Here is a 21728-nt window from a genome sequence, read left to right on the forward strand (position 1 = left end):
CTCTCTGCCATGCACTTCACAGTGATCTGCAGAATACAGTGTAGTATAGTGTGGTGTAGTACCTTAAAGAAATAAAACTGAAGTTTACATCAAGATTATTTTTTGTCTTGTACTTTGGTGTACATGTTTCTTTTCATTTAAATTAATTTGTAATATTAACTGCAGATAGCATTAAAGATTAGGCCTAAGTGTTGTGGCAAGTAAGTGCAAAGGCTGTAAGATTTCTGAAGCGATCTTTGCAAGATTTTAGGCTACTTTACTTTATGTAATATTCTTAAGGTTTACTTGTGCAGGCTGAATACTTTCTTAATTTAACTACATTACTAAAGAAATCTGCATATTTTCTTAATGCTAGAGAAAGACTGCTCTACTTCATACACTGATACTGTTGATGTAACTGTCACTTTCAGATGCTCATGAAGAGCAGGTTCTATCGATGTGTAACAGTGAGTTTGAAACTCTTTTCTTCTGTCAAGTACGTGAAATTTCGTTTTCAGCTCATTCCATTCCAGTACAGGATATATTTTGCAAGATCTGCAGCAATACATGCATGCACTGACTTGCATGCTGAACTAGCTTTCCAAAAATGAATAAATCCAGAATAAGGTGCCTTCTAAAATTCAAAGTGTTGAGCACACAGAGTAACAATTATGTTTAGATCAGATTAGATTAGATTTACTTTCATTCCAATTGATCCATAGTGAGGAGGTCCTCCAGGATGTAGAACATGTTAGAAAAACAACAATACATGATAAATATTTACAACTGAAACAAATAAGCTAATGTACCTTCCACAGGTCCATTTTTTTTAATGAACACTATATGAAAGAATAATTTTACAAACACTAATGCACTGAATTTAAAATAAAAAAAAGTTTTTTTTTAATTTATAAGGTAATAAACATGTAATAGAACTACTATAATACTTATTTACAATGAACACATTACTGCACTGAAATTGTGCAGAAGTTATATTGTGCTAGTCCTGCAAGTTTCACAGGAGAACTTTTGTGAAGTTTGGAAGGTAGGAGACGAGGTACTGGCAGAAGTAAAATTATGACAACAGGTCATGAGTCGTGCTTGGGTAGTTCAGTTGGTAGAGCACTTGCCCACAAAAGGCAAAGGTCCCGAGTTCGAGTCTCGGTCCGGCACACAGTTTAAATCTGCCAGGAAGTTTCAAAATCAGCACACAATCTGCTGAAGAGTGAAAATTTCATTCTGTATACTGGTTGTCATGTGACTAGGGCCTCTCGTCGGATAGACCGTTTGCCGGGTACAAGTCTTTCGATTTGATGGGTGAATGTGATGAATAGACCAAAAAAGAGGGGAGGAGTGGAGAGAGCAAGACAGAAGTACGGAATGTGGCTGTGGAACAGTTATAGCAAGCCTATTACCTAATGGTGAGAGAAATAGTAACTGGTTGCTGCTATTTTGATAAGGGTGAATAATGGAAGTGTGTGGTCATTAAGGACCAGGTCAGGATTCTTTGATTGGTGATTATTAATGGCCAGAATTTCAAGTAGTGTTAGTTTTCTACCATTAGTTTCTTTATGGAGAACATCACATTTCACATCATTTGAATGACATTCATTCTGAGCAAGTTCAGTAAAGGTGGAATCTTTCTTTTTCAGTCTCCAACTCCTTCCATGCTCAGTCAGTCTACTATTTATAGCCCTACCTGACTGAGCGACGTATAATTTGCCAATCAGATGGCAGGAAATTCTATGTATTCTACTCTGTTGTGAAGATGGAATCTTGTGTTTACTGTTGAACAGAAGGTGGGCAGCAGTATATCTAGTGTAAAAAGCTGGAGTATGTTACCTTGATTTTAGTTTACTGGCAAAAAACCTTTGAAGTTCTACCCACATATAACAGGGGTCTATTTGTTATCAGGGTTGTTTTGTGCTGAAGTGGATAAAGGAGTGCTGTTATCCTCCATCTCTCCTTTTTGCTGAGTATGTGGTCAATTAGTATAGAATTATAACCATTGCTGCATGGTATTTCTTTAATTATTTTCAGTTTATTTTCAGAATACAGTAGGTGAAGCACCATGGAATGGAAGGCTGCATGCTTGTGTGTTATGGGATGAGGGGAATTTGTAGGTATTGCTGGGCCTGTACATCTTAAATAAATGCTGTTGCTTACTGATGTCAATGGTGAGGTATAAAAAGCTGATAGAATTTCATTCCAACTCTATTGTAAATTTGGTTTTACTATGGTGTGAATTCAAATGTTGAAAAAATTTATTTCATTGTCTACTGGTACCTGTCCAAAAGTGCAGTACATCATCCACATCCCTAGTCAAATATCATATTTTAAAACTTAGAGGCTTTTTATCTAAAATGTTTGTTCATAATAATCCATAAACATATCAGCTAATACGGGGCTCAGCAGTGACTCCATTGCTAACCCATCTAATTTACTGTTACAGAGCTGTTGAAATTGGAAATAATTTTGCTTTAAGCATGTTCCAGTTGCCATCTTTATATCTTCTGTCTCCACTGGATTTGTTCTGACATGATGTAACAATTCTGTTGAAAGTTCTATTGCCTCTTCAAGTGGAAAGTTGGAAAACAGGCTGCTAACATCAGTGAGGCTAGTTTTTCACTAGGTGGAATGGGTACATCTTACTTTTTTCACTAAAGCAAGTGAATTAGGTATTCCAAATTTTGGTTGAGATTTAGTTTTTGTTTTAATTAGTGGATCTAATTTTTTTCTAATTTATGGCTAGGTGCTGAAACTAAAGACACTACAGATCTTATTGGTACACATTCTTTGTGAAGGGTAATACATATAATTTGATTGCTACTGGATTCATGATTGTGAGATATTTGGAATCACTATTGTGGAACAGTAATACTGCACATTCAGGTTATTAATAAGACAACTGAATCTTAACTGTTTATAAATTTTGATTAAATATTCTTTACTACAATCGATCTGACAGCCAACTCATTCCATATCCCTAAGTCTCTCCAAAATCATGGGATTTACAAAACACAATATGTGAATGTATGAATGATTGAATACAGTTACTAGATTGAAAAATAAAAGCTTATAGTGATAAAGTGATAAAACTCTCCTTAAAACTTAAAACTTCAATAAAAATGTTCTCTGCCTGCTGATTAATTCAATTATAAAACATTTCACAAAACATTCTCACACAACAACAGTTTTTTTTCACATCACTGGTAGTAATTCTAAGTTTAACCAAACCTCAATCATGTAAAATGTAAGGGCCTCACTACACAAACAGTCCATTGCAAAGGATGTACAGTTTTTCACATCTCACCGTATTATAAATTTCAACAAGGTGATCTGTAAATGAAAACAATTCCTGCCTCTACTTAATACAAGCCATCTGAACTCAAAAATTTAAGTGATTGCCAGTTATACTTGGCACTCATTGCCAATCAGTTTGAATGTAGGTGTCTCAAAATCTTTTGCTATTACAGATATGAAACAAACATTCTGTAAATCACATATAGTGACCCAGCTTGAACATCTGCTGACATGTGATAATTTTTCTTTAATACATAATTGATGAAGCTTGACAGAATACATCATTCTCTCTACAAAAATATATCTATAATATTTTTAAAAGATGACATTTTATGCCAGTTGTGCTCACAGGAAATTTTTAGAAATTCTCTGTCGTGGGTTTGTTTACTTTAAAAAGCTCTAACTTGGCACACCATAATTACACTATGTTTTATTTAATTTAGGAGTAAAGGTAAAAATGTAACAACTGACTAAACATCAAAAGATACATAAAGAAGACTAAGACTTTTGCTACCTTTAAGGCAAAACCTGCTTTAACTAGAGTACACATACCCCTGTATGGATCTATTGTGCCAGCTGAATAGACTGTGCTTTTTATTTACATATTTAAAATATGTTATTTTTACAAATTCAGATTGTTTATATAATTATAATCATGCCAGACACACATACAGCTACAGTTTTTTTTCTGATCTTGAACATTGCCAATAGCTTTTGCATATCAAATCAATGACTAAAATCAGTGTTGTTTGCTTCTTCAAATCTCTAGGGAAGATACTGCCAGAAGCAATTGGTGAAGTACAAGAATACATAGATATATGTGATTATGCCGTTGGTTTGTCACGTATGTTTGCTGGGAAACTCTTTCCATCTGAGCGTGAGGGACATCTTCTGATTGAAAAATGGAATCCATGGGGTGTTGTTGGAGTAATTAGTGCATTCAACTCTCCTGTAGCAGTATATGGTTGGAACAGTGCTATTGCCATGGTAAGTTTCAGTTTCAGGAGTATTATAGCTTCCTGTCTGACAGTTATAGTGAATTAAATTGTTTTCTGCACACAAACTGGCAAGAAGCTGTAACTTTATTGTATGGCAAAACGTGTATAATGTATGAGCTATGCCAGAATTTACAGTTTACACATTTTCCTACACTACTGGACATTAAAATTGCTACACCACGAAGATGACATGCTACAGATGCAAAATTTAACCGACACAAAGAAGATGCTGTGATATGCAAATGATTAGCTTTTCAGAGCATTCACACAAGGTTGGCGCCGGTGGCAACACCTGCAATGTGCTGACATGAGGAAAGTTTCCAACCGATTTCTCATACACAAACAGCAGTTGACCGGCATTGCCTGGTGAAACGTTGCTGTGATGCTTCGTGTAAGGAGGAGAAGTGTGTACCATTACGTTTCTGACTTTGATAAAGGTTGGATTGTAGCCTATCACGATTGCGGTTTATGATATCATGACATTGCTGCTTGCGTTGGTCGAGATATAATGGCTGTTAGCAGAATATGGAATCAGTGGGTTCAGGAGGGTAATACGGAACGCCGTGCTGGACCCCAACAGCCTTGTATCGTTACCAGTCGAGATGACAGGCATCTTATCTGCATGGCTGTAATGGATTGTGCAGCCACGTCTCAATCCCTGAGTTAACAGATGGAGATGTTTGCAAGACAACAACAGTTCGACGATGTTTGCAGCAGCATGGACTATCAGCTTGGAGACATGGCTGCCATTACCCTTGACACTGCATCACAGGCAGGAACACCTGCGATTTTGTACTCAATGACAAACCTGGGTGCATGAATGGCAAAACGTCATTTTTTCGGATGAATTCTGTTGACAGCATCATGATGGTCGCATCCTTGTTTGGCGACATCGCGGTGATCGCACATTGGAAGCATGTATTCGTCATTGCCATACTGGCATATCACATGGCGTGATGGCATGGAATGCCATTGGTTACATGTCACGGTCACCTCTTGTTTGCATTGACGGCACTTTGAACAGTGAACGTTACATTTCAGTTGTATTACGACCCGTGGCTCTACCCTTCATTCGGTCCCTGCGAAACCCTACATTTCAGCAGGATAATGCACGACCGCATGTTGCAGGTCCTGTACGGGCCTTTCTGGATACAGAAAATGTTCGACTGCTCCCCTGGCCAGCACATCCTCCAGATCTCTCACCAACTGAAAACGTCTGGTCAATGGTGGCCGAGCAACTGGCTTGTCACAATACGCCAGTCACTTCTCTCGATGAACTGTGGTATAATGTTGAAGCTGCATGGGCAGCTGTACCTGTACACGCCATCCAAGTTATTACGGCCAGAGGTGGTTGTTCTTGGTACTGATTTCTCAGGATCTAGGCACCCAAATTGCATGAAAATGTAATCACATGTCAGTTCTAGTATAATATATTTGTCCAATGAATACCTGTTTATCATCTGCATTTCTTCTTGGTGTAGCAATTTTAATGGCCAGTTGTGTATGTATATGTCAGTCTTAAAAGGTTGTGGCAAACATAAACTGCAAATTAAAGATTCAAAGTGCTGTTGTCACATACAAATAAAAATTACAATACAGATCTGTAAGGGTTACTCCTTGACAGAGGATTGAAATGATAACATGAACTAGGCTATTCATGTTTTATGTTACACGGAATATTTGTTACTGCATAAATATGTGTCAGTGATTGGTTAGCATACTAATTTGTTTAGATCAGGGGAAAAAGTTAGCAAGTGTGTTATGAGAATTATCATATTCTGCATGAATTTTTAATTTAGTACATAGAAAAAAAGACTGACAGCATAAATTTCTTATGATACTTCAGATGGTATCCTCTGAATATGGACAGAACAAAAAGAGAGGGAGAGCTGCAGAAACTTTTCTGACAATGGGTTGTTGTGCAAAAACAGTGAATTTCTGTCAAAGATTGCCAAGGAAGAAAGATTACAGAGACTTTTCTGGCATTTTTCTAAAGAGTACTACCTGAGACAGAGATTAAATATATTATGCTCTGGTAGAATATCAAAAATTTCAGACTAAAGGGCACCAGTCACAAAATAGCAGAATCGTTGAGTTGTCAACAGATACACACAGAAAAGAAAGAAAGCTTGATAGCTTTTGGAATCAATCCTTTCTCGAGCTAGAGTTCAAGTACATGCACAAAGTGTACACACGTAACCCCCCCCCCCCTCCCTCACCACACACACACACACACACACACACACACACACACACACACACACACACACACACACACACACACTCTCCTCTCTCTCTCTCTCTCACACACACACACTGGGTGTCCACCATACAAACTGTAGTGCTAGCTGGATGCACAATGCTGTGATTGCAGTTCAGCAGGTGACCTGGGCAGGAAGGGGGTTGTGTTTGGTGGGGTGGGTAGAGGGAGAAACAGGCAGGAGGAAGAAAGATGGGCTGGCAGTGGGCAACCACAGAAGACCAAAATATCAGAAATATTAGAAGTGCAAGGCCCATATTTTGACATGGAGACAGAGAGTGAGAGTAGTGCTCCAAGTGGCCATGGCAGTGAACTTTAAATTCAAGGAATATGACACAGAAATCCATATTATTGCTTTTTAAAATGTGACTATTAAATGATAATATTTTTCATTTGTGCTTCATGTATGGGTCTGCTAGTCTGGTGGAAAAGTGTATTTATTTGTAAAACACAAAATTGCAGTTTTGACCATGTGGCTGTTATCAAGTGGAAATTATATTCCTGATTATGACCTTCTTGTGTGTATTGCACCTTCTGAATTTCAATGTAAATATTCTGCTTGTATTCTACTTAATTTTTGTCCTTGTACACAATAGTGGGTGGGGTAAATGATTCCATATTTATTTTTATTTCATATGAAATAGAAACTGGTTTCATCATATGGTATTGTGGTAAGTTCTATGGGACCAAACTGCTGATGTCATCAGTCATATGGTATTCTATGGACTCATGTCTATCTGCTCCTTCTTATGAATCCATGTGTGAATTATTTGATTTAAATGCACTTTAAGTATATTGTGCTAAAATGTACTATTTGTGGTACCAGTTAATAACATTTGAAAACATTTGTGTAAGTACTTTTGCATTTTTAGCATTTCAAGAAAGAATGGTCTAGTCACCGAGACTACAAAGCATAGGGCCTACTCATCTAGATTCACATTCAAACTCTGTAAGACACTGTGAAATGCATGGCACTCCATGACAAGAAGCAACATCATTCAAAGCAGAGTTACATAATCATTCCATGGCAAGACATAATAAATCTGACTACCAATACCGTTAAAACCTGCAAATATGGAGTTCTACATTAAATATGAGAAAGTACGGAAAACAGATATGAACAAAAATAAAATAGAATATGAGCAATATGCAATGCATTTAAATTGAGCGGTTCACACTCAGATTTGTAGGCAATAACAGATACGCATAAGTCCACAGACCACCCTGCAATGAAAGCAACTTCTACTTTATATGAAACAAAAACAAATTTGAAATCATTTACTGCACCCAGTATTATGCACGTGAGAAGAACACAATCAGAATGCATGCCACATATATATAACACAATTCAAAGAGTGCAGTAGTGGTTGAGAGGTCATAGTGAGAAGCACACTGTGCTGAAACCAGCTTCTGTTAACTATGAAGTAAAAACACAACAGACTAAAAATCAACCAATAAGAAAGCAAGATGATGGACTGATAAACTTACACCATTTCAAGCGGTGTGGTGTGGCAACAAACCAAAGGCATGTTACTAGAAGTCCCCATGTGAGTTTGAACCTGTGTGGCTAACTAGCAGCTAGGAGGGGGCCAGTCAGTTTGCTGGCTAGGAACACAGGAGGAAGGGGTGGCAGATGTATGGGCTAGGCATGTGCTTCACAGATGCTGGAGCTGGTGGCGAGTGGCACACAATGAATATGACGTGGAGATGTCAATTGGGAAGAGATGATAAGTGAGAGGAAGGTGAAACTGTTGGGTGGTGAGAGGAAGGACTGTGCGTTAAAGAAGTTTGAGGCAAGGAGTTTGTGTTGCAAGGGTATCTCGTATCTGTGTAGTTCAGAACAGCTGGTGGTGATGCAAGGATCCATATTTCCAGGGTTGTGAAGCAGCCATTGAAACTGAGCATATTGTTCTCAGCTGCTGGTTGTTGAATTTATTTTCAGTCCCAGCTCAGCTGCTGGTTGTTGAATTTATTTTCAGCCCCAGCTTGGCAGTAGCCATTTATTCTGGTGGATGCCTGATTGGTTGTCATACTGACATAAAACCCTGTGCAGTGATTGAAGCAGAACTGATATATAACATAGCTGGTTTCAAAGGTGGCCTTGCCTCTGATGGGGTGGGATAAGCCAGTGACCAGAATGGAGCAGGAACTGTGTGGGCAAGTGGTAATGGATCAGGAGTGAGAGTGGCATAGGGATGGACAAGGATATCCTGCAGGTTGTATCAGCAATGGAATACAGACTTATTAGCAGTGGAAAGGATTGTTGGTAGAATGGCCCTTATTTCAGAGCATGGCGAATGATAAGGCCTTGGCGAAAGGGAAATCTGCTTGTAGACTTAGTTCGGGAGGTAGCACATGTTTGTGAAGGTCCTTGTGAGACCTTCACTATACTGGGCAAGGGAGTTCTCATCACTGCAGACATGCAGTCCACAGGTGGTGAGGTTCTATGGGACAGGTTTTTTGGTGTGGAAAGATTGACAGTTGTCAAAACGCTGGTACTTTTGGTGGTTGGTAGGTCCACATTAAACCCATTAACCACCAACAGTATAAGCATTTCGACAGCTGCCATCCCTTGGTGTGGAAAGATTGACAGTTGTCAAAACGCTGGTACTTTTGGTGGTTGGTAGGTAAACATTAAACCCATTAACCACCAACAGTATAAGCATTTCGACAGCTGCCATCCCTTCCAAATAACCTTGATCTATGTATGGCATATTTGCAGGGGTGAAAATTCCCTTGCCCAGAGTGCTGAAGGTCTCCCAAGAGGACCTAACTCACATACCTAATCTGCAAATAGATTTATCATGTCATATTCTTGTACACTTCTAATTCTCCCACCACTCCCCCAAAAATCAACTACAAAGGAGCACCTCTCTCATCACTAGTACCATCATGGACTGGAACAAATGAGTCAAATCCTTAGCCAGGACTTTGATTATCTATAATTATGCCCAGGACTTTGATTATCTATAATTATGCCCCAAAACAAGGGGTTGGGTTGGGTTGTTTGGGGGATGAGACCAAACTGCGAGGTCATCGGTCCCATTGGATTATGGAAGGACAGGGAAGGAAGTCGGCCATGCCCTTTCAAAGGAACCATCCCGGCATTTGCCTGGAGCAATTTAGGGAAATCACGGAAAACCTAAATCAGGATGGCTGGACGCAGGATTGAACCGTTGTCCTCCCGGATGCGAGTCCACCAAAACAAGGGACATCGTACTCAAGATCCTTCTCATCCCTCGTAATGTGCCCTGCTTCTCACCCAATCTACATAACATCATAGTTCATCCTTACACCACTCCTAACAACACCACAGGGATATCACTGTGGAAGACCCAGGTGCAATACCTGCCCAGTACCCCCCACCCTGCACTTCCTGCCCCATGAGAGGCAACAACAACTGTGAAAGTAACCATAGCATATACCAACTCTGCTGCAATGCTCTTATTATGACAATATGACAACCAACCAGCTGTCCATCAGAATGAATGGCCACTGTCAAACTGCAACCACAGATAAAGTTGGCCACCCAGTGGCACAACAGCAGCTCAATGCACTCCATCTTCAGGCCACAAGTGGCCCATCAGGACCATCCGACCGCCGAATAATCCTTAGTTGAGGATGCGGATAGGAGGGGCGTGTTGTCAGCACACCGCTCTCCTGGTTGTTATGATGGTTTTCTTTGACCGGAGCCACTACTATTCGCTCGAGTAGCTCCTCAATTGGCATCACGAGGCTGAGTGCACCCCGAAAAATGGCAACAGCATATGGCGGCTGGATGGTCACCCATCCAAGTGCTGACCATGCCCGACAGCGCTTAACTTCGGTGATCTCACGGGAACCGGTGTATCCACTGTGGCAAGGCCGTTGCCTTAGCAGCTCAATGGCTGCTTGATAACTTGGGCTATCTGAATCCTTTCCTTCTCTACTGTCTCTTCTGAACTACATAGATGAGAATTATCCTTGCAACATATCCTCATCTTTTATAACCCTTTTAGCCTCAGTCTTCATTAACCCACTGTCCCCACATGCTCCTAAAACAGTTTCACCTTTCTCCGTCCAATCATTGCTTCCCAGTTCACATCTCCACATGACCTTCATTGTGTACCACTCACAACTAGCTTCAGCATTCATGCATCATATATATGCCACCCCTCCCTCCCATGTTCCTAGTCGGCAAACCAGCTACCTTCCTCCAAGCTGCTAACTACCCATCCCCAACCCCTCTTCCTGCCTCTCTCTCCCTTTACTCATCCAGTCTGACACAACAGCCACCCCATCCAGTCCACCTGCCAAATTGCAGCCATGCAATTGTGCATTTAGTAACACTATGTTAGGGCACAAGCATGTTAGTGTGTGTGTGTGTGTGTGTGTGTGTGTGTGTGTGTGTGTGTGTGTGTGTGTGGTTTCCTTTAATCCTAAATTATTTACATGAAACAGCGGTTAGTTATGCTAAAGAAGGAATATTCATCAAGAATTGGCCAGAAACTTATTTTATCTTTCAGAATCAAACTCAGTTTGACACAGATCCTTGATCTGATAGTCCTGAACCCTCTCTATGATAAATTTCTCAAGTCTGCACCTAAACCCATACTCTTCAAACCAATGTGAATTGTATGCCACAGGTTACTTCCCATATATCATTGACCAGGGCTTCTTCCCATTCCATTTATATTTGGAGTGTGGGAATAATGTTTGTTTCAGTGCCTCTGTGCTTGCTATAGTTAGTCTAACTTTGTCTATCATGCCCTATGGGGCCAATGTACAGTCAATATTCTCTGTTAGTCCTGTTTGGTTTGGGTCACATACACTTGAGCAATATTCTAGGATGGGTTGCATGAGTGTTTTGTAAGCAGCCTTCTTTGTAACTGACTGCATTTTCCCATTGTCCAACCAGTGAATTGATGCTTGCCACCTGCATTATCTATGATTGAACTTATGTCATTATGCTGTTTAATAACAACAATATTATGAAAAGGAAGTACACCATATAGAGGAGATGTTGAGTCACAGGCAGACACAACAAAAAGACGGCCATACATGTTGAGCTTTCAGCCAAAAGGCCTTTTTTTAAAATAGAGAGTACACACACACATTCATGCAATGCACACACACCTGAACACTGTCTCTGGTCACTAAGTGTGGCCTCAGTGGCCAGAGACAGTGCTCATGTGCCTATTAGAATAGTCTTTTAGCTCTGTGACTCAACAGCTCCCCTATACAATGAGTAGCACTCTTTCCTTTTCATAGTACCGTCATTATTCCATCCTGGATTTTCCATTGTTTCATTCAGTTTGATATATGCACAAATTTTTACTCCTAGGTATTTTTATGGGTTAGCTGATTCTACTTGCAACTCATTGATACTGTAGTAGTAGGATACTACACTTTTTTCATTTTGTGAAGTGCATGTTTTACATTTCAGAATATTTAAAGCAAAGTGCTAATCCTTGCACCACCCATTTTGAATGTGTATAAGTACCTGACTCAACCTTTGTGCAGCTTTCTTAAGATATTACTGTACTATAGGTAACTGAATCTGCAAAAAGTCTGAAGTTATCAAAATTTCTCTAAAAAGATAAGGGCTAGTAGAAATCCTTGGGTAACAGAAGAAATATTGAATTTAATTGATGAAAGGAGAAAATATAAAAATGCAGTAAATGAAGCAGGCAAAAAGGAATAAAAACGTCTCAAAAATGAGATCGATAGGAAGTGCGAAATGGCTAAGCAGGCATGGCTAGAGGACAAATGTAAGGATGTAGAGGCTTATCTCACTAGGGGTAAGATACACTCCTGGAAATTGAAATAAGAACACCGTGAATTCATTTTCCCAGGAAGGGGAAACTTTACTGACACATTCCTGGGGTCAGATACATCACATGATCACACTGACAGAACCACAGGCACATAGTCACAGGCAACAGAGCATGCACAATGTCGGTACTAGTACAGTGTATATCCACCTTTTGCAGCAATGCAGGCTGCTATTCTCCCATGGAGACGATTGTAGAGATGCTGGATGTAGTCCTGTGGAACGGATTGCCATGCCATTTCCACCTGGCGCCTCAGTTGGACCAGCGTTCGTGCTGGACGTGCAGACCGCGTGAGACGACGCTTCATCCAGTCCCAAACATGCTCAATGGGGGACAGATCCGGAGATCTTGCTGGCCAGGGTAGTTGACTTACACCTTCTAGAGCACGTTGGGTGGCACGGGATACATGCGGACGTGCATTGTCCTGTTGGAACAGCAAGTTCCCTTTCCGGTCTAGGAATAGTAGAACGATGGGTTCGATGACGGTTTGGATGTACCGTGCACTATTCAGTGTCCCCTCGACGATCACTAGTGGTGTACGGCCAGTGTAGGAGATCGCTCCCCACACCATGATGCCGGGTGTTGGCCCTGTATGCCTCGGTCGTATGCAGTCCTGATTGTGGCGCTCACCTGCCGGCGCCAAGCACGCATACGACCATCATTGGCACCGAGGCAGAAGCGACTCTCATCGCTGAAGACGACACATCTCCATTCGTCCCTCCATTCACGCCTGTCGCGACACCACTGGAGGCGGGTTGCATGATGTTGGGGCGTGAGCGGAAAACGGCCTAACGGTGTGCGGGACCGTAGCCCAGCTTCATGGAGACGGTTGCGAATGGTCCTCGCCGATACCCCAGGAGCAACAGTGTCCCTAATTTGCTGAGAAGTGGCGGTGCGGTCCCCTACGGAACTGCGTAGGATCCTACGGTCTTGGCGTGCATCCGTGCGTCGCTGCGGTCCGGTCCCAGGTCGACGGGCACGTGCACCTTCCGCCGACCACTGGCGACAACATCGATGTACTGTGGAGACCTCACGCCCCACGTGTTGAGCAATTCGGCGGTACGTCCACCCGGCCTCCCGCATGCCCACTATACGCCCTCGCTCAAAGTCCGTCAACTGCACATACGGTTCACGTCCACGCTGTCGCGGCATGCTACCAGTGTTAAAGACTGCGATGGAGCACCGTATGCCACGGCAAACTGGCTGACACTGACGGCGGCGGTGCACAAATGCTGCGCAGCTAGCGCCATTCGACGGCCAACACCGCGGTTCCTGGTGTGTCCGCTGTGCCGTGCGTGTGATCATTGCTTGTACAGCCCTCTCGCAGTGTCCGGAGCAAGTATGGTGGGTCTGACACACCGGTGTCAATGTGTTCTTTTTTCCATTTCCAGGAGTGTAGATACAGCCTACAGGAAAATTAAAGAGACCTTTGGAGAAAAGAGAGCCACTTGTATGAATATCAAGAGCTCAGATGGAAACACAGTCTAAGCAAAGAGGGGAAAGCAGAAAGGTGGAAGGAGTATATAGAGGGTCTATACGAGGGCGATGTACTTGAGGACAATATTATGGAAATGGAAGAGGATGTAGATGAAGATGAAATGGGAGATACGATACTGCGTGAAGAGTTTGACAGAGCACTGAAAGACCTGAGTCGAAACAAGGCCCTGGGAGTAGACAATATTCCATTAGAACTACTGGCGGCCTTGGGAGAGCCAGTCCTGACAAAACTCTACCATCTGGTGAGCAAGATGTATGAGACAGGTGAAATACCCTCAGACTTCAAGAAGAATATAATAATTCCAATCCCAAAGAAAGCAGGTGTTGACAGATGTGAAAATTACCGAACTATCAGTTTAATAAGTCACAGCTGCAAAATACTGACGCAAATTACTTACAGATGAATGGAAAAACTGGTAGAAGCGGACCTCGGGGAAGATCAGTTTGGATTCCGTAGAAATGTTGGAACACGTGAGGCAATACTGACCCTACGACTTATCTTAGAAGAAAGATTAAGGAAAGGCAAACCTACATTTCTAGCATTTGCAGACTTAGAGAAAGCTTTTGACAATATTGAGTGGAATACTCTCTTTCAAATTCTAAAGGTGGCAGGGGTAAAATACAGAGAGCGAAAGGCTATTTACAATTTGTACAGAAACCAGATGGCAGTTATAAGAGTCGAGAGACATGACAGGGAAGCAGTGGCTGGGAAGGGAGTGAGACAGGGTTGTAGCCTCTCCCCGATGTTATTCAATCTGTATATTGAGCAAGCAGTAAAGGAAACAAAAGAAATACTTGGAATAGGTATTAAAATCCAGGGAGAAGAAATAAAAACTTTGAGGTTCGCCGATGACATTGTAATTCTGTCAGAGACAGCAAAGGACTTGGAAGAGCAGTTGAACGGAATGGACAGTGTCTTGAAAGGAGGATATAAGATGAACATCAACAAAAGCAAAACAAGGATAATGGAATGTAGTCGAATTAAGTCAGGTGATGCTGAGGGAATTAGATTAGGAAATGAGACACTTAAAGTAGTAAAGGAGTTTTGCTATTTGGGGAGCAAAATAACTGATGATGGTCGAAGTAGAGAGGATATAAAATGTAGACTGGCTATGGCAAGGAAAGTGTTTCTGAAGAAGAGAAACTTGTTAACATCGAGTATAGATTTAAGTGTCAGGAAGATTTAAGTATCAGGATGTCGTTTCTGAAAGTATTTGTATGGAGTGTAGCCATGTATGGAAGTGAAACATGGACAATAAATAGTTTGGACAAGAAGAGAATAGAAGCTTTCGAAATGTGGTGCTACAGAAGAATGTTGAAGATTAGGTGGGTAGATCATGTAACTAATGAGGAGGTATTGAATAGGATTGGGGAGAAGAGAAGTTTGTGGCACAACTTGACTAGAAGAAGGGATCGGTTGGTAGGACATGTCCTGAGGCATCAAGGGATCACAAATTTAGCATTGCAGGGCAGCGTGGAGGGTAAAAATCATAGAGGGAGACCAAGAGATGAATACACTAAACAGATTCAGAAGGATGTAGGTTGCAGTAGGTACTGGGAGATGAAGGAGCTTGCACAGGATAGATTAGCATGGAGAGCTGCATCAAACCAGTCTCAGGACTGAAGACCTCAACAACAACAATATACACTATCAACAGAAGGGTCCCAACACACTTCACTAGAGCATGCTAGAAGTTTCTGTTGCATCTGTCAGTGACTCCCCATCCAGTATAACACTGCATACTACCTACCAGGAAATACTTAATCCAATCAAAAATTTTGTTTGATACCCCCATATGATCATACTTTCATTAATAATGTGTGGTTGGTATGACTTTGAGTCAAGTGTTTTTTCAGAAGTCAAGCAACACGGCATACATCTGACTGCCTTGATCTATGGCTTTCTGCATGTCATGCAAGAATAATGCTAGTTGAAATCAAACAATGGAAAAATCCAGAATGGAATAATGCCAATACTATGAAAGGATTGCTGCTCACTGTATAGAGGATATGTTGAGTCACAGACAGACACAACAAAAAGATTGCTGTACATTTGAGCTTTCAGCCAAAAGGCCTTCTAACATATAAACATGCACACACACACACACACACACACACACACACACACACACACACACACGTGCACACAGCTCCCATGACCACTGTCTGTGGCCTGATCTGGCCTCAGTGGCCAGAGACAGTGGCTCTGTGTGTGTGTGTGTGTGTGTGTGTGTGTGTGTGTGTGTGTGTGTGTGTGTTGTGCTTGTATGGATGTGCATTTTCTACTTTGGAAGACTACCTTTTGGCCAAAATCTCAAACATACAGTAGACCACTTGTTGTGCCTGTCGCAACTCAACTTCTCCTCTATATGGTGAGTAGTAATCTATGCTTTTCATAATAAAAATGCTAGATGGTTTTAGCATGACCAATTTTCAGCTCATTTATGATGGGTAGCATGTAGGATGTCATTCTGTTCAAGATGCTGTTCTGTATTGTAAGATTCTACAAAAAATGGATGTCAGACACAATGGATGGTAGCTTTGTGGATTACTTCTGCTACCCTTCTCCTAAATTTGTGTGAACTGAGCTTTCTTCCAATGAAGTAGAAAAAGGTCTCAGCCATATGTTTACCTTTTGTGTCTTCCACCTAATTTTAATTCTTCATTTCATGCACTCTTTTTATAACTCCCGTGCCTTCCCCCCCCCCCCCCCTCCCCCCCGCAACCTCACTCACTCACTCTCTCTCTCTCTCTCTCTCTCTCTCTCCCCCCTACTATGCCCAGTGCCCATCCATTATCTATCACCTATATTTACAATTGTGACTACTCTTTATAGACAGATTTTTATTCGTTTTCTCACTTCTCACTTACTGGACTCACATTCAGGAGGACAGCAGTTCAAGCGTGCATCTGGCCATCCTGATTTAGCTTTCCCGTGATTTCCCTAAATCACTTCAGGCAAATGCTGGGATGGTTCCTTTGAAAGGTCATGGATGCTTTCCTTTCACATCCTTACCTAATTTGATGGGACTGGTGACATCACTGTTTGGTCCCCTCCACCCAAAATCAACCAGCCAACCAACCTCTCGCTCACTTTTTTTTTACCTTCTATATTTATTTTCATATTTTATCATTTAATAGTTATTTTTTGCAGCCTGTAATCAACCACAAACACCAATTTATTGCCTGCTGATTGAGAACATTCATGTTATTTTAAAATATTTGGTATTTATTGTTGGTTGCAAATCTTTCACAAAGTTACTGTTTTTTCTACCCCCTTTTTCTTTATATCTGATGGAATCATGTGGCTTGTTCTTTCCTTGGTTGACTAGTATTTAATGATTTAACTCAATTAATGTAGAGGAAACAACACTGTTTCTGAAACTCTGAGTGTTGGAATGTAAATTTTAAGTCTTTTTACGATGTTATTACTAAGCTTTTTCATTTATGTTCTATTTCTCCAATGACAACATTTTTAATCCATATTCTATCTGTACATAACTTGGTAAATAAAGGTGCTTCCAATACTTTTTTGTTCTGTTGGGTATTTTCTTTGATACAATGTGAATTTAATTTATTAAAAACTGCAGTAGTGCTACACCTAGTCCTTGCAGTTAAATAGCAATCTTCAAACAATGGAACACATTTTACATCACCCACAAAATGTTTCAGGTATGTGGAAACGCTTTGTTGTGGAAGGGGGCTCCAACAACCCCTCTTGTATCTGTTGCTACTAGCAAGATCTTAGCATCAGTATTAGAAAAAAATAATCTTCCTGGTGCCATTTGTTCTTTGTGCACTGGCGGAACTGACATTGGACAAGCTATTGCAAAAGATACTAGGCTGCCACTGGTAGCATTTACTGGTAGCACAAATGCTGGCCATAAGGTAAGAGCATATAGTTCTAAGTGTGTTTGTGGGAAATTTACCATATGCTAATAAGAGAAATTTACACTGAGCATAAAGCTCATTTTCAAGGAAAGTGAAGGATTCATATTTTCATCACCAATTTTTTTCTTAAAGTTGATAAAAAGATGAAATATTGAGTATGAACCCAAAATGAGATGTGATTTTACTGTAATAGTCTATAATAAACAGCACAACTGCAGAGTAAATATTCATATGACAACTGTTTGGTTTAAAAAATGTAAAGCAAATTAGAATTTGAAGTCATATTGATGATGAGATCACTAGATGTAGCAGTTCAGATCAATGAAGAATGAGGGAAGAACTCAGCTGTGTCCCTAAACAGTTAAGGGAAACATTGGGTTATCTAAATCAGGATGACTGGACAAGGCTTAAACTGTCACCCTCCTAACCATGAATCCAGTGTCTTACTAATGTTCCATCACTCTCAGACATTTTATATCACACTTCATGACAGATTAACTGAGTAATGGATGAATGTTGGTGTAGATGACAGAGTTACATTTTGTATTTTTGATGAAATGATTACTTCAACAGAATCAGAGTAATATGACAGCTGCTAGATTCATGCCCTTCGTTATGTTTGCCACTGTTCATACACTCTTTGGTGTGTATAATTTTCAGAGTGAATCTTAGTTATAGATAAATTTCTTTTAGTTATGATGAGCTCATGCTCCAGTAATATCTCAATACATTGTACAAATTACAGTACACATTAATGGAATAAGGAAGCAAATATGTATACACGGTTCACAAGAAAAAGCCATGGGTGGTACTAAATTTGCATTCTACAAGCACATCTGTGCTCTGCAAACTACTGTGAAGTGCATGGCAGAAGGAACTTTGCATTGTAAAATGTATTGGACTTTCTCCCTGTTTCATTTGCATATGGACTGTGGGAAGAAATGCTGCTCAAGTGCCAGTTTGTTTGCTGTAATTAGTCTAATCAGGATCTGCTAGTTCAGGTTTTTCAGTATCTCTGTTACACTCTTCTGAGGTTCTAGAAAACCTGTGACCATTCATACTGCCTTTCTTTGTGTAAGTTCAACAAGCCCTTTCAGTCCTATTTAATATGGGTTCCACACCAGATGGAGCTACAAGAGTGTTTTGTAAGCTATGTCCTCAGTGCCCAGAAACAATGGTCATGCGTGTTTGGTCTCATGAGAGTCTGGCTTCAGTGGGTAGAGACAGAGGTCATGTATGTGCAAGTTATGCTTCTGAGAATGTGTGTGTGTTTTCTGCTTCAGAAGAAGGCCTTTTCACTGGAAGCTTAAGTTTATAGCAGTCTTTTCATTTGTCTGTTTGCAACTCACTGTCTCTTCTGTATGGTGAGAAGCAATCTGTCCTTTTCATATTGCTGTCAATAGTTATTTTATTGATTTACATAGTGAGAGAAATATTAGGTAGTGGTGTGGTGATATGCTGTTTGATGATCTTCTGAGACTGTAGCTGTGTGACATGCTACATTTATGAAGTGCACAGTCTTAAATACTACTCTTATTTTGATCATAACTTGTATTCTACTAATGAGAAAAAAAATTCAGAACCTTTTATGTATTAAATTTCCAATTATCTTTTCATTTTTACAAAATATTTAAGGGTCTGTGAAATTTGCAAGCATTTATTTTTATTGTGTATTGAAGCCCACCCAGTTTAGACTAATAATGTTTAATATCTATCAAGAAGGCAATCACTTCTGATTTAGAAGATGCAGTGAGGTGTGTAGCCCAAAGAACAAATTACTACACACTGCAGCTCAGTTTTGAAACATGTATTGTTCATGCACATATGTTTCACAGATGTACATCTCCTCTCTCTATGAATGCTACTGTCCATTGGTAAGAGTAGTTATCTCATGTATGATGTGTCAGGTACATGCAAAAGAGCCCATTGGTGTAAAGAGAAATCACTTCCGAACATGGCATTAGCACATTGAGGATTGAGCAGCTAAGGTGTTGTTCATCTGGTTGATACTGCACTTTTTCATAGATTTTTCTCAATTTAGTCAAGTAGATTCTACTGCACAGAATTTACTTCAGGTTATTGTATTTGAAACAGGAGCTTTTTTCTATGAAACACTGCAAAGAAGCATAGACATACATGAGTGACCTATTTTTTATATTGGAATAAAATATGTAATTTCACAAGAACAAGTTTTTTCATCTTTAGTTTCCTAAATGGATATAGAATTAAAACCATTGGTACTAAAGACAAAACTATTTGAAATGTAGGTTTTATTACTTATTACTAAGTTAAATTTTGAATGTTCTGTACAAACCTTACATCTCCTCTGTAGCATTTTGACATTTCTGTAGCTGGAAAAAATTTAGGAAAATGTCTTCCACTGAGTCTTGTTACAGGTGAACTACTTTAATTGAAGTTGCTTCAATTTGCCTCCTCTGTTTTTCAAAGCTGTTGCAAATTCAGTAATGAATTCAACAACATGTTTGCTAGTAGGCATCAGCTTTTTACATGGGTTTTATAAATTTACAATCCTCATCATGACAAAGTGAAAAAAACTTTCTTCCACTTCCTCTGAAAAAGCTAATAATCCATTACCAGGGCAAATGATTAACAGCAGCATTGTTTTTATTATAATACAAAAGACAGGCAGGTTTCATCTTTTGTCATTTCTTATTTTAGTCTGGCATTGACATTGGGTGCACTCATTTTGTGTTTTGTTGTCAAAAGAAATACATTCCTAGTGTCTTTCCATTTCACAGACAGTAAATGGTCTCATATGGGAAATTGATGTTTTATTTTCATGGTTAATTAGATCTTTAGCTAGCTAGTTTCTATTTTCAGTATTATACTGTAAGATCATCTTCAAAACAAAGCATGTAGCAGACAACAGTCAATGCCCTTTGCACTAACATCACCTCGTGAGGTACAGTGCGTGTATTGCCTGTATGCCTTTCCCACCAATATGAGTGACAGGTGCTGCCATCCATATTTTTTGTGGTATTATGAGCATCATAGAATACCTTTATACAGACAATAGATGGAAGACAAGTGTAGAAATACATTAACAAAGCTGAGAAATGGCCGACAGTACAATCTGTTTGATGTAGGACACACATTGCCCATCTCGAGAGTGTTAAACTGGGTACTGCTAGTATCTTGGAAAATACAGAAGAGGGAAGACTGGGTGATAAAAAGGGCTGACTTACAGGAAGTGTTCTTATTTGTTTGAAAGTAATTGTGTTTTCAATGTTATTATATAGGGTGTAAATGTAATTGTTAACAATAAGTCCACAACAGCCACCTAGGCCACATTGCATGCACGTCACATGAGATTTACATCTTCTCTCACTCTCTGCATGCATACTATTAGTCCTAGAAAAAAAAAGAACATGACCTTTTTTGTAAGAAATTTAATGTAATTTAATTTTGTTCTGTGATATGTTTTCACTAAAGGCCACAATTTTAGAGTGACATTCAAAGCCATACCCACACTCACCTCCCACTAGTCATGATTTTTAGTAATTTGTTGCCATTGGCTAAGCAGGCTACTTCATTAACATTAATAATTTAAATGTGTTCCTGATATTAATCAAAGAAAAACCATTTTAAACATTACACAGAAATTAATTACATTGACAATTTGATCAAAACTTAACCATTACAAGCACAGTAATTTCATAGTTGGAATTGTTAATTTTATGCTGTCAAAATTCTCAAAATGTTAAGTAAAATATACACAAATGTCAGTATGAAATTAAACTACATTAAATTTCCTGCAAAAAAGGTCATTATTTCTCTAGAATTAATAATCTGCACACAGAGTTTGATAGAATATGAAAATCTTATGCAACACAAATGCATAATTTTTAGGTAGTTTTTTCAGGTACCTTCCTGACTTGACAGTCTACAAGTGTTCTGTATAAAATTTTCAAAAGGAGAGGTCCAAAAAAGCTGCAAGAAGTTTCATATTCTTTATTACAACAGCTG

General features: G+C 39.8%; 1 protein-coding gene and 1 pseudogene across 1 annotated transcript in view; one reads left to right on the forward strand and one right to left on the reverse strand.

Annotated features, from left to right (window-relative positions):
* Positions 1 to 21728, forward strand: part of LOC124612834 (alpha-aminoadipic semialdehyde dehydrogenase-like) — a 134997-nt gene that overhangs the window by 58563 nt on the left and 54706 nt on the right. Inside the window, exons 3-4 of the mRNA XM_047141261.1 lie at positions 4052 to 4269; positions 17523 to 17738. Of these exons, the coding sequence (XP_046997217.1) occupies positions 4052 to 4269; positions 17523 to 17738 (434 nt within the window). The remainder of the gene's footprint in view (positions 1 to 4051; positions 4270 to 17522; positions 17739 to 21728) is intronic.
* On the reverse strand, positions 10296 to 10412 carry LOC124614390 (annotated as a pseudogene).

Source organism: Schistocerca americana, chromosome 4 (genome assembly GCF_021461395.2).
Source record: "Schistocerca americana isolate TAMUIC-IGC-003095 chromosome 4, iqSchAmer2.1, whole genome shotgun sequence".
In the NCBI taxonomy this organism is placed as follows: Eukaryota; Metazoa; Arthropoda; class Insecta; order Orthoptera; family Acrididae; genus Schistocerca; species Schistocerca americana.